This window comes from Dreissena polymorpha, chromosome 12, assembly GCF_020536995.1.
Source record: "Dreissena polymorpha isolate Duluth1 chromosome 12, UMN_Dpol_1.0, whole genome shotgun sequence".
In the NCBI taxonomy this organism is placed as follows: Eukaryota; Metazoa; Mollusca; class Bivalvia; order Myida; family Dreissenidae; genus Dreissena; species Dreissena polymorpha.
This window is the reverse complement of record NC_068366.1, coordinates 44,021,190-44,035,337: the sequence shown is the minus strand read 5'-3', so window position 1 is coordinate 44,035,337 and position 14,148 is coordinate 44,021,190. Positions and strand designations below refer to the sequence as shown.

At 37.7% G+C, this 14,148-nt stretch overlaps 1 protein-coding gene across 1 annotated transcript; it reads left to right on the top strand.

Annotated features, from left to right (window-relative positions):
* On the top strand, positions 1 to 1,065 carry LOC127852560 (putative nuclease HARBI1). Its single transcript, XM_052386514.1, has 3 exons — positions 1 to 316; positions 522 to 721; positions 949 to 1,065. The coding sequence occupies exons 1-3, from the start codon at positions 1 to 3 to the stop codon at positions 1,063 to 1,065; spliced, it is 633 nt and encodes a 210-aa protein (XP_052242474.1).
* The last annotated feature ends 13,083 nt before the right edge of the window (positions 1,066 to 14,148 follow it).

Genomic DNA, 14,148 nt, shown 5'->3' with positions numbered 1-14,148 from the left:
ATGCAGTCTTCCTTGCGGGTCGCTGAGAATACCCTCTCTGTACTAGTCAGAGACGTGTGTCATGCTACATGTGACGAATATGTTGATGAGGTTATGACAGCCCCCTCCACACCTGAAGAATGGAGACAACTGGCTGATGGTTTCCTCAAGAATTGGAACTTTTCAAATTGCGTTGCTGCTATTGATGGCAAGCACATAGCTATCAGAAAGCCTGCCAGCTCTGGTTCCTTATATTATAATTATAAGGGATTCTTCAGCATAATCGTACTGGCCATTGTCGACTCGGACTACAAGTTCGTATGGTGTGATCTGGGTGGTGAGTATTAGTCTATATAAATTTAACTGCATTATTTTGTAATTACATAAATTATATACATTTAGTGCTGTTTTCAATGTACAGTTGTATACTGACAATTTCTTATCCGTTTGTATTTCGGGATACGGTTCAAGTGGAGATGCCAAGATTAATAATGAATCAGAATTCCTGGAGTCGATGCAGGATGGTTCCATTTGATTTCCAGACCCACAGCCCTTTCCAAATGACACCGTCGACATGCCCTATTTCTTGGTTGGAGATGACGCTTTCAGCCTTCGCGAGAACATGCAGAAACCCAAAGGACATAGAGTCCTGACAACAGACGATAGAATCCTGAACTACCGGTTATCCAGGGCTAGGAGAGTATCAGAAAATGCATTTGAGATTTTGGCCAACCGATTCCAGGTGCAGTAAAGTTCCGCTATTAAGACCAGGCAAAATAGTGGTCTCGATAGCGAAGTGGTCTTTATATCGGACCATTTTCCTTCATAAATTAACCATGTGTAATATTCGAAGTGGTCTTAATAGCGGAACTTTACTGCAATACCCCTTTTCAAAACACAATATCATTTATAAAAGAGTGTTCAAGTTAACTTTTAACACATAATAATACTGGTCATATGTAATTTCAGATACTTCTTACAAAGATGAACCACAGCCCATCCACAGTAAGGCTGATTGTAAAGACATGCTGCATTCTCCACAGAATCAGTAGTCACAGCAATACTGTCGAGTCGGAAAAAAGTTAGTCTATATCAAAACGCCCGGATGCAGAAACACCATTTCGGAAATATTTGGCGGTATGCGCAGGTATGCGCATGGTTGCGCTTACATTCGTATCTTTACGTTCTTAATAATTCCTAATCGCTAACCAAAATAACGAATATTATTTGCGCGACCTAACGCTTTGTAGCGAATTGCAGCAACTGTTCGTCACATTTCGTAAATCATTCTCACCAAATAGTTCCTCTACGTTCACCTTTCGTTATAATATTGCACAATGCAACAAATTAAAAAAAAAAATCGGCAAGAATTCGCTAGAGTTCAGAAATTTACCCTTTTCGCCAGGCTTCGTCATATGGATTCGTCTATGTTTGAGGAAGCTTTAAAAGTCCATCGCTTAGACCACTCAGCCATCCATGCTCAATCAGTGATGTATTTTATACTTTAAATAAGCAATCCTCGCAGTATCACAAAGCATAACAAAAACAACAGAACTCTTCAGATTATTCAATCGTTTCGCGTGGCAACGCTTTATAATTTTCAGATTTTTAATCGTCAAAAGATGCATATAATGGTTATTTTAAAGCATGGTAAATTTTCATTATTACGGTTTCCTCACAAATATCACAAACTACAACGAAAATGTGCGAATCTGAAAAAAAAATATTTTGTCAATTTACCAAATCGTGAAAAGGCCCCTTTAATCGTAGACATCGTGGTGATCTTATCAGATCTTTGCGGGTATTATACGATCTTGAATTAAATATTGTAAATAGTGTTAATCGTGGACATTTTATAAACGGTTAAAACACGATTATATAATCAACTGCTTTTAATTTTAATGAGGGTTATCGTATCAAATAGTGATGTATCGTGGAAACGCGCAAATAAATAGCTATTCGATCGTTCTATGCGTGTTTATTGAGCTCGATATATGCAAGAAAAACGTAACAGTATGTTACGAAATGTTGCGATCTATTTAAAGAAGCGATTGTCATTCGGGCTATATGTGTATCATTTGATCATCTTGTGGCTATAATTATAAACACTGCTAAGATGACATTCATCAATAATTATCCTTCCTCCAATGGCATCCATAGTCATTATTAATTGACATTTGAACGCAGCATTATCGTTCCCCTTTCCGAAACGAGTACCAGCGATTTTGATATGTAACTCTCAGCGAAGCGGGTACTGACATCTGCCATGTCATTACAAATAAAGATGATATAAAGCATATGTTACATTTCTCATATAACATAAATCAATCTTTATAGTTTGAAATGCTGTAAAAATGGTTTGATGATTTTTTTTAAATAAATTGCATTCTATAACGGGAATTTTGGTATTCCTACTTATAAAAGCTGCCACTCGTATAAGACAGTTAACGGTGCCGACAACTAATTATTCTAGATATCGTTTATCCACGTAAAATTAAACACATTGACGCCGTTTAATCTTTTTTTAATTAAAATAAACGAAACTCGTAGAAACATTTTGTAAAAATCCACATTCAGCTACTCGGGGTAAAAGACGGACACATCGATAGCAACTGGTTCCCTGATTTATCGATCGATGATTGAGCGATCGATATTAAGATCAGAGTTTGATTGACAGGTAACGAGATGTCAATTGTTTAAATCATGAAAGATATTGCAATCATATTCGTATCGTAGCGTGTTGCAGAGTATTGATCCTTGATAAGCGCAGGGTAACGTATCATCTTACCGTTTCATCTGCAAGAATGTACTAATGCGGGTTCCCCGAGTGTGGTGATCGTATTGAGTTGAGACCTTATCGTCACACTGTCATCGACCTATCTGAACTGGAGATTACAGTGTCAGACCGTGTCAGGTCTAGGCAACTGAAATTGTAATTTCGTTTACAGATTTTAATCGAGCGCAAAGCAGCGTATCAAAACGTGCGGACGCACATCAACTTACACATAATCATGAACTTGTGTAGAAATATGCATTGTTTTATATTAATAAATGAACTCTGATCGATAAAACTTGTCGATTTCAGATGGATAATATGTTCAAATTTATAATATGTTAGAATATATACGAATCAGTGAACGAAAAGAACGGAAATTGAGATACCAATTGCCATAATGTAATTCATCCATGCTTTGATTTATACTGTTTACCGTTCGCGTGAGCATATGTTTTGGATTTTGTCAAAGGAAAAAAAATCATGAACATCCTGTTACTGAGGCCAATACTTCAATTTTCACAGTGAATAAGAAGCATTATTTTGGCATGGATAAACGCGAATGATTGCGCTTAAAATATGTCAATACTTACTTCTAACTTAGCAACGCGTTGATGCGTCGTTGTTTCATTGAGTAAGTGGAACCCTATAACAAACAGCGAAATACCAGTCAATCAATTAACCTGAGTGGTAATTTATTTCTTAAATGAATGCGATTGTGCATGAATGAATGTGGCTGTGCATGAATGCGGTTGCCTCAGTAAAATGATTTAACATAAAGTCAGTCCAACTTTAAAACAGAAAAAAGTACGTATTACCATTATTGCTAGTTATTTCGAACCTGCTCTGTATCATAGAGATTCATAGAGAATACTAGATTAGCGTTGAATAGAGAGAAATTTTTGTTGCAAGGCTTAGAACACCGGGAGCGCAAGCCTTGGCGAGCGCTTTCGATGTTTGAGCCGAGCAACATAAACTTCTCTCTATTCAACGCTAATCCTTGTATTCTATTTATCCCATTGATTTTGTTTTCAACGTGACATTTAACATAAAAAGATCTAATAACCTTAACAATAATTTCAATTCATTCTTAAAAGCGCTTAAAATATATATATGTCGAATGTAACCATGCGTAGTGATATAGAATGTATTTGTTGTGGTTCGCAAAATAGTCTTACAAAATTTCACACAAAGACTGTAAAACGAGAAAAACTATCACCATATGCCTCGATTCAGTTTTACGCAGCATGTAAATTGTAACACATTACGACCGCGAACAGAAGATTTTACTTTAATATAATTCATTTTATTAGCTCGGCTGTTTTTGGAGAAAACCCGAGGTATTGTCATAGCCAGCTCGTTGTCCGCCGTCTGGCGTCTGCCGTCCGGCGTCTGCCGTCATGCGTCTGCCATCCGCCGTGCTAAAACCTTAACATTGGCTCTAAAATCAAAGTGCCTCCACCTACAACTTTGAAATTTCATATGTAGATGCACCTTGATGAGTTCTAAACGCCACACACATTTTTGGGTCACTAGGTCAAAGGTCAAGGTCACTGTGACCTCTAAAAAAAATCTGACAATCTTTCATTTATTCAAAACTGCAACCGCAGCCGAGCGTTGGCACCCGTTATGCGGTGCTTATGTTTAACTTTGTTTTATCAAATTCCAATATGGCGGAGATTGATTCTGGCAAAATGATGAAGATTTACACACAGAGTCGTTCTAAACATAAATTATCAAAAAACTATACTCACCTGATTTTTTCATGGACGCTGCAGATTGTGATGGCGGCTAGATCTAGCCTTCACATCCCGTTTGTGACCCACACACAAGATAATCCGTAAAAATTCTAATAAGCTTTGAAACACTTGTTGCAAACGGGAAATTCTTACTAAATAGACTTTCTTTGATAAAATAGCAAAGACAAAATGTATTCATGAAAGAAAATACCCTTACATTAACTTACATCCAAAAGCAAAACAAATGGAATACTGAGCCAAAATACTCACCCATCAGTATGTTCTACACACACAACTTCACATCCAAATAGGCACGCATATTCTGAAAATCAATAACATGAATAAGCTAGATCTACATGTGGATCTAAATCCTTCGCCTCACCGGTTCCATCCGAGGTAAGTAGTTCATAGAATATGTACGTTTTCATAATAACATCCATGATACATTAACACATAAAAAGTAAACACATCTTTAATGTTTTATTCCCAGACACTCGCATATTAGTTTCGTGTACACCAAAAGATGACATCATATATGAGGAAAATTACGCACTGACTATGTCATTATATGACGCCATCAATCAGCTGATTCATTATACGGATGGCGAAAAATTATGTCCCTTGACAAGATCGAAAGATTGGAGGTCGTATAGAGTTAAAGCTAAATTTACTCGACTCTACGTTAGCGATTTCTTATGAAAATCATTTAGTGGTAAACAAAAGTAGTCCGTGCACGCGACAGGTTTATTCAACAAGGTGGGATATAGGCTAGTTTATTCCATGGGGTGTTATACCATCAATGTCGATATAGAAATGGGATATAATAATTATCTTGTTCAAACCTTCCTTGTTAAACCTCTTTTTACGATACCTTTCTCTTTTGTAGTTGTTCGCTTGCGAACAACTAAGGTTAGTACCACGCGTTTCAGGTCAGTTCGCTCTTAAGTACGATTGTCTTGTGATCGTATAAAAGGAAGAAGTGTCTAGTTCTGAATCTATTTAACTCTACATGTATCAAAAAACAACGTACTCACTGATTTGACGTTAACATCACGTGACGTTCCGCGCAATGGCTCAAAAGCGTCGTAACATGTACAAATTCTCAACAAACTCTGGGCCACAAAATGTGAATAAACACGTAGAAATCCAACAATATGAACTTAAAATATCGAAGCCTTAAATAAATAATTTTATAATTCAACATTAATATAAATCAGGGACGAAAATGCATTTTAAACAAAACGTTCTAAGCACGATTATTGTCTTTCGCTACAACATTTATCAGTCAATGTATGGCACTGTGTTGTCTCCGACCTCCAATGGATATAGTTTGGTTATTGGGCAATTCGTAATTCCCCCGTCAGTCCGAATGTTTGCGGCTCGTACTCGTCCGTCGTTGCCTTGGATGAGCGCCTCGACCCTTGCCATTTTCCTTTATGACCGTTAACCTTCATCGTGTACCATGACGATGTCACCGACTTTAATCGTCCGCTCATTACGCCCGGAAATCCGCTGGTTTTCGCATAAAGTTGTATGGTATTCTCTTCTCCATCTGCAGCGGAAATCGTCGATTAGTTTTTGCTGCATTCTCGTTTGAAAATGTTCTCTCTGGTGATGATATTTTAAGAATCCAAATGCACTTCACGGCTGTGGGGTAGCACTGTGATTCGGTGACTGGAAACAAGATGAGAAGGGGTCAGCGGCTGCAAGTCACTCTCCGCGGTGCTGATGTAGGTTAGAGGTCGATCGTTTATAACAGCTTCTATTTCCGTGATCCCAGTTGATAACGTATGGTAGTCAACGTAAGAGCGTCCTAGGACTTTATTGATAGACGTTTTCGTTAACCCAATCAAACGCTCACACCAGCCTCCATACCATGGAGCACGTTTGATGATGAAGCGCCACTCTGTTCCTCTTATGGTAAGTTCTGTATATATTTTCTCGGACGCGAAAAGATTCTTTAATAGGTTCGCTTCACCTACAAATGTTGTTCTATTGTCTGAAATCATAATTCGCGGTACTGAGCGTCGATTACAGAATCTGCGATAGGCTTACACATTATTGCAAAATGGGGGTAAATATAAATTACCAAGTGCACTTTGCTCTCTTTCTATTTCTTCTTTGGCGCATATTGATAAGGAATGTAAACTTATTTTCATTCGATCTGACCCACTGTATGAATATGCTTGTATTAATGAATCTTTCACTGACTATTATATTGAACCCTTAATTGAAAGTGCACATAACAAAACTAGAAATCGTATCAAAATTGAGTTTTGTAACAAAGGTCTTGATTTAATTGACCTTCCTTAAATATTCAATGATAAAAATGTGCCTCGGTTGATACACCCTTTCCGCAATACTGAATCACCACTTTTTGCTACAAATAAAGTGAACCTGTTAGAAGTATCGTGTTTAATTATAATTCTATTTCCACAGATGTTAATGTAATAAAAAATTGTCCTACATCATGTGACTGTTCTAGTTTAATATATATATATATATAGTCCAGCTGGACATTTTATTACTGGAGACCTTAACTTCATTCAAAACAAAAACCTATGAAATTTACTACGCAGAGGCCCTAATTATAGATTGCCTATTCCTGTTGAATTTTATGACTGCATTAAGAAAATCGAAACATCCTCACAGGCATATTGTACTAAATGGTGCAGGAAGGAAAATGTCGAAATTACTGCACTCAATGAATGGAAAACCAACGTATTATGTATGGCCATGAATAAGATACATTTTGGTAATACAAATCCTTTGGCCTTACCACATTCACCTAAATTTAATAAACAAAGTCTCTGTAAATTGCTTGACGAATTACAATCTAAATTCGTCATAGTTCCTGCAGATAAGGCTACTTATAATGTTGTAATAATATGACGAGTGTTTTATGTTCAAACTATTTCACAGAACTTTCACAAACTACATCATATTGTGATTACAATAAGCAACCTCATGCAATTATTGCCAACCATATTGCCGAATGCAAAAAATTAAATGTTAAAGTTAAAAAAAAAACTGACAAGAAATTGCCATCACTTTATTGGATACCTAAATTACATAAAACGCCATATAAAAGTCGTTTTATCGCTAATTCAGTGTCTTGTACCACCAAGCAATATCAGTGTATCTAACTAATGCATTGAGAGCTATTAGATATAATATAGCTAATTATTGTAATAAAGTTTATGAAAATAGTAATATAAACCTATTTTGGTCAATAAAAAACTCCTTAGAAGTTATTGATAAAATTGAAAAGAAAAAATATAAGGTGTCACAAGTAAGCACATATGATTTTTATACACTATATACAACGCTTCCCCACACTTAAATAAAATCCAAATTTGTTTTTTTGATTGAAAAAAAACATTTGCTTGAGAGAAGTGTTCGTATCTTTCTTTAAACACTAAAACAGCTTTTTTTACTAATCAGATATTAGATAAATACAACATTTGGACTTGTCTGGACTTTTGTGCAGCACTTACTTTTCTTCTAGATAACTTGTTCGTTGAATTTAATGGTAAAATATTTAAACAAATTATCGGCGTTCCTATGGGTACTAATTGTGCGCCACTCATAGCTGATCTTTTTTATATTGTTATGAAAGCGATTTTATGTAAGAATTATCGAAAACTAAACAACTAGATTTGATTCAACGTTTTAACCTAACTAGTAGGTTCATTGATGACATACTTAATTTGTTAACCCATTCTTTGAACAATATATTCAAAAAATCTACCCGAATGAACTAGTCGTAAATAGATCGTGTCAATCCAATACGAGGCTGCGTATTTCGACTTACATCTTACTATTAATAATAATATGATTAAGACAAGTTTATACGACAAACGGGACGACTTCAACTTAAAGTTGTGAATTTTCCGTTCCTAGATGGTAACATCCCTAAAGGTCCATCCTACGGTATTTACATTTCGCAGTTGGTACGTTATGCCAGAGCATGTTCATGTATTAAAGATTTTAATGAGCGTAATCGTATATTAACGAAAAAATTGTTAAAACAAGGTTTTTTGTATCATAACCTACGCAGTAAATTCGCTAAATTTCACTCAAAGTATGGTGATTTAATTTCAAAATATAATGTTTCTTTAAAATGGCATTTAACTTATGGAATTTCCTACCCATCATTTTATGGAGATGTTTTGAAGCGTATTCGCAAATTTGCAATATCTTAAAGAGAATGTTTAATCAACTATGCTGGTTGTATTGGTAATTCGATTTTACAGTACTACCCCTTTAATATTTTTATTTTTTATTTTACAGAACTGCCCCTGGATTTTTTTCACGTCATCGTGTCATTACTTATCAATTGCGTCATACTATACACTATTACTGGCTACATGGATTTTTTGACGTCATCGCTTCTATATTGCTTCATACGACACACTTTCAATGTTTAGGCTACATACTAGGTCATCGGGTTTATAGCGTTACATTTTATTTATAATTTCTCTCTGACGGGTGTTTCTTGTTTGTTTTTGTTTTTGTTTTTTAGCAGTCACATAAATAAACAACTAAGCTATGTAATATGGATCTTTTACACCCATTATTGCTGCTTCTTCCTGTATTTGCGCGATGATGAAATATTATCTTTATGATGCTATATTCTGAAATTTGTTTCTAAAAAGAAGGGATGTAGTTGACACTTGTTCGTAGTTTCATTTCATCCTTCCTCAAAAAGCTGTTACTTTGTTGCTCTGGTCTCTTTCCTACCATTGAGTAATTAAATGGTAATTTAATTCAATGCGTTTTAATTCCCTTTTATTATTGTTTTATTTGAGTTGCAATGCTATGAGGTTAAATTTTATTTACACTTACAGTTTGTCAACCAGTTCCGGATAATCAGCAGTTCCGATTAATTTGTATTTTATTTTCCATAATGACCTAATAAAAACAAAATGATAAGTGTCTTAGGTATACATTAGGTAAATAAATAAATTAACAAAGTTTTAGCAAGAAAGCTTTTGTATTATGCTTACATGGGGGATAAATGCGGCAAAAAGTTAACCGGAACTGATTGAATTAGTTATGTTTTTAAATGTCCATATGGATATAGAAGGCTTTATTATTTTCAAATAAACTTTTTGCCGATTGAAAACAAATGCCATGACAATGTTTTGAAATACTAATTCTGTAAGTTGAATGATTTTTAATAATTTTCCGAAGGGTGAACTTGGCTATTTTTGACAAAAAACTGCATATGCCGTCTGGCCAAACCTGTTATCACACAAAATAAATTTGACCATTTATTTTTACATCTTCTCACATTGACACTAAATTCCAAAAGAAATTATTGTGGTCAAAAGAATTAACGTGTTTTGCCGGTTGATTTTAAACTGGTTGACTGACTGTATATGTATCATGAATATTTCTGAGCTAAGTGTGAGGTTGAGCGCTCTAAAGCCGGTTTAAACCCCCAATGCTTTGCATTGACCGTTCCAAGGCGGTGACCCCAGCTTTATTTTTATATGTGTTTATGTTGTTTTGTATTGTGCTGTGTTGTGCTGTTTAGGCAATTGGTCACGTGGCTTAATTAAAGAACCAACCAATTGTATATAATGATAAATATAATGAGAACACTGCTCCAGCAGCTGGAGTTTCACTTCTTTGTATTGTATGAACGTCTCTGTGGACCAATCGGGAACCAGCTCTAGATGTACTGCACGGGTGGAAGCACATGTAAACAGGCAAATGTATGCCTTCGTGCCCTGACCGTCTGTACCACGTACCTGTAACGCTCCGGAAAAGTCAACACCAGTCACAGTGAATGGGTCCGCTTCTTTCACTCTAACGGCGGGTAACGGTGGTGAATCATGTGCATAGTATGGCTTGCCTACAACTCTTCTACATGGCACGCATTTCTTAACCACATGCTGTACACATCGTCTAATTGCAGGAATCCGGTATTTCTGACGTATGAAAGTCACTGTCGAGTTTGGACCAGAATGTAGAATTCCTTCATGAGCGTCCATCACCACTAGTCGAGTGAATGCATGTCTCGGTGGTAATAGATACTGAACCTTCACAGTCTCTGTAACCGGGGCATTATGTATACGTCCTCCACATCGCAGTAAGCCCCTATAATCAATCAACAATTTCAGTTGTTTCACCAGTGTCGCTCGTGAATGGCCATCTCAAAGACATTGAATTTCTTCTTTATATGAATAGAGTTGAAGACTCGATATCCATACTTTATCTGCATCAAGTAGCTCAGATGCGGTCAATGATCTAGACTGTGATTGACTTTTGTTCTTGTATTTCATGATAAAAATCTTAATACATATGCTGTCACACGCAGTAACTACTGTAAATTACCGTATTTCGCCATCGAGATCACCACTTGAACTCATGATCTTCCTGTTGATCTGGTTGATAAACCGCTTGCATTGATGGATGGCAAGATGTTTCTGCGACGCAGGCAGTCGTGTTTTTGGGTTTCAATGAGGGCCAACTTCCGGGATCCGTTACCCAACGCGGTCCTTTGACCCAAAGATCGCTTTGCATGAACTGCTCTGCTGAGATTCCGCGGGTTATCAGGTCGGTGGGATTTTCTTGTGTAGGCCAAAATCGCCACTCATGATTTGGTAGAATTGAACTTATTTCAGCAACACAGTTTTTCACAAATCTTGGTAGAGCACGTGTAGCAGCTTACCAATGCAAGACTATTTGATTGTCAGTCCAATGTTGTACATTCTCAATCTCCAACTCTTTTTGTACGTGTTTGGTTAGTCGCGCCCCAATGAGGCCAGACATCAGTTCCAAGCGTGGTAGGGAAAGGGATTTGAGAGGAGCGACGCGAATGCGTTCATAATTTCTTGATGATGTGTTATTTTACAGGTAACGATTTACTCTGTAAGAAGCAAGTATGTTCAAGTCTGATGCCAAGTCGCTCCACTTCCGGTATAACTCTCGTGATAAGGGAGTGTCCCATAAATATTTCATTTTCCACAGTTCTTGTAACAATACCTTTGTACAAATAGTCGTCGGTGAAAGAATGCTAAGGGGTTCGTAAATTTTCGAAATATGCTGTAGTATTTCTCTCTTTGTCACAGTTTCAACAACAGGAATGTGTTTTAGAGGAAAGCACAATGTGTCCTCATCTGAGTTCCACCTCATTCCGAGAATCTTCGTCTGTTCATCAGTGTCGAGTACACAGTCAACACTAGCTATGTCACGCAAAATATTGCTATTGGATTTCCAGAAGCGTAGATTGAATTTTGCAGACGACATAAATTCCCGGGTATCGTGATAAAATATCACAACGTCACTCTCCTCCTGGAAACCGGAAACGATGTTATCAACATATATATCGCGGCAAACATGGTCACTCACCCAGTTGTCCTTGTCGTTGTATAGATGTTTCAAGATGGTCGCACAAAAAATGAAGGGCGAGAATGTTGCGCCAAACAACATCGTTTTAAACCGATAGGTTATCAATGGACTGTCTGGATCTCGAGGATCTCGTAACCATAGGAACCGGGTAGCATCACGATCTCTTTCATCTAGGGCAACATGCAGGAATGCCTCTTCGATGTCCGTTGTTACGGCGTACTTGTTTAATCGGAAGCGCATTAGAATACCAGTTTGGTCGTTCAGTTCCGGTGGAGTCGATTTAAGACAGTCGTTCAGGCTCGGCTCGTAAGACGATCTCCGACAGCTACAATCGTAAACGATTCATATCGGGGTTGTCAACGATTCTTTTCTGTGGTGTGGAGTGAAGTGAACCGGTTGGCCTGGCTTTAAACTTTCGTCAACGGCTTCTATAAATCCACGTTCTCGCTGTTCATTTATAATATCGTCGTATTTCTTGAACATGTCTGTTCTTAGACGTTTTATCATGTTCTGCCTATGACTGACGGTTACATTGTAATTCGTTGATAATGGTTGGTGGTCTTTTTTCCATGGCAGTTTCACACTGTATTGGTTATTTCTTGTAAAATAAGCAGGTATCCATATATGTCTGAAGTTCTTTTGGACCGGAAGTCATCTCCGCTTCCGGCTTGTTGCCTATGGGCTCCAATTTCCAAAATTGCTCGATGTCAACGGTGTTGAAAGGTGACGTCATAACGTTCAGCATATGGTGTATTGTCCCTGCGCTTGTATTTGGCAGCGAGCCAGAAAGAAGATAGCCAAGTTTCGATTGTACTGCCGTAGGTTCGTTTTCGATAAAAACGCGATTCTGAACTATCTTCCAGTAAGCATCTGCACCAATCAGCATTGTAATATCAAACGTCTCATGAGCAGTGACTGGGTGTGCTAATTTTAAACCTCGAAGGTACGATAGGGACGTGATGTTTTTCTGTAAGTTCGGAAGCGTGACGACTTGGTGGGCGTAATTAGGACGTCAATCGGGATCCGCTCCTTCCGGTCAGTGATAATGTGCACTGTGGCGATTTTCATTATCTGCACATTTTGAGATGAATGATCAAATGCTGCATAGTAGATTGTCTCTGTACCAGTCAATTTAAGATTTAATTTATTCTCAAGTTTCTCTATGATAAAAGATCTCTGAGCACCTTCATCGAACAAGATATTTGCTTCAATAATACAATCGGAATTACTTTGCAAACGGCGGTCTTCAGGAGAACATTAGATCTTGCCTGTGTGGAAGAATGCAGAATCGTATGTCCCGTAGCGCTGCCTTGGAACGGAGAGACATCGGGATTCAGGGAAGAGCTCGAATTATTCTGCTCACAGATGGCGGTATGATGTTTTCGTTGACAGTTGCGACATCTGTTGTGGGATTTACACAGTGATACTTGATGTGAGTTTAAAAGACAGTTGAAAAAAACTATTTCGTCTGTTTAATAATTTGAACCCTGTCGTTGGCTGTTTTGTAACAATTTGTGGCAAAATGGTCTCCATCGCAGAAATGACAGGTCACCTTCCGACGTTTAATGTCTTCGTTTGATCGTGACGGTATGAGTTTTTTCCAAGGACACCTACTTCCGGTATGGAATGACGCAGTCGGCATATGTGAGCCGTAAACCGGACGTTCCCGCGTGTCGCCTTCTCGCATGATGGCAATCGCTTTTTAGATGACACATCTAAGGTCGGGAAGCGTCCAGCGATTGGTCCCATGATCACGTGCCATACTTTGACGTACTGCGGCCGGTAACTTGTCTCTTATGACAGGCAACAACAGATTCCCATATGTCTCTTGGCACTCTTCTAGTAATTCAAATCATCTTATGCTGGTCTCTAGTCTATCATAAAATGCTTGAATACTATCAGAAGTGTTCTTTGGTGGATCTAATTGGATCAGCGATTGCATCAGCGCCTCCACTATCTTTTCTGGCTGTCCGAATCGTTGTTTTAGTAGCTCGATGGCTTTCATATAGTTCAAGTTTGTTAACTGGAATCCCGCTATACATGCACTCGCTGCGCCATGAACTAATGCACGAAGATATGCAAATTTCTTCGAGTCTAATAATGCCTGGTTTTGGTGTACAAGACATTCGAAACTGTCCCAGAATGTCTGCAACTCTACTATATCCCCGTGGAACGACGGCAGAGATAATTTTGGCAACTTTTGAAAAGAAATACTTTGGTTGGTCATCTTCTTTGTGGTAGATTTCTGAAGTGTGTGCCGAATCAATTCTGGAAGACCTTGCTGTATTTCGTCTA

Bases quoted from the DNA above. Each gene is read 5' to 3' on its own strand.
- LOC127852560 (XM_052386514.1), top strand. From the start codon at position 1: ATGCAGTCTTCCTTGCGGGTCGCTGAGAATACCCTCTCTGTACTAGTC. The intron at 317-521 runs GTGAGTATTAGT...TTTGATTTCCAG, and splicing joins CGTATGGTGTGATCTGGGTG to ACCCACAGCCCTTTCCAAAT. The intron at 722-948 runs GTGCAGTAAAGT...ATGTAATTTCAG, and splicing joins TTTTGGCCAACCGATTCCAG to ATACTTCTTACAAAGATGAA.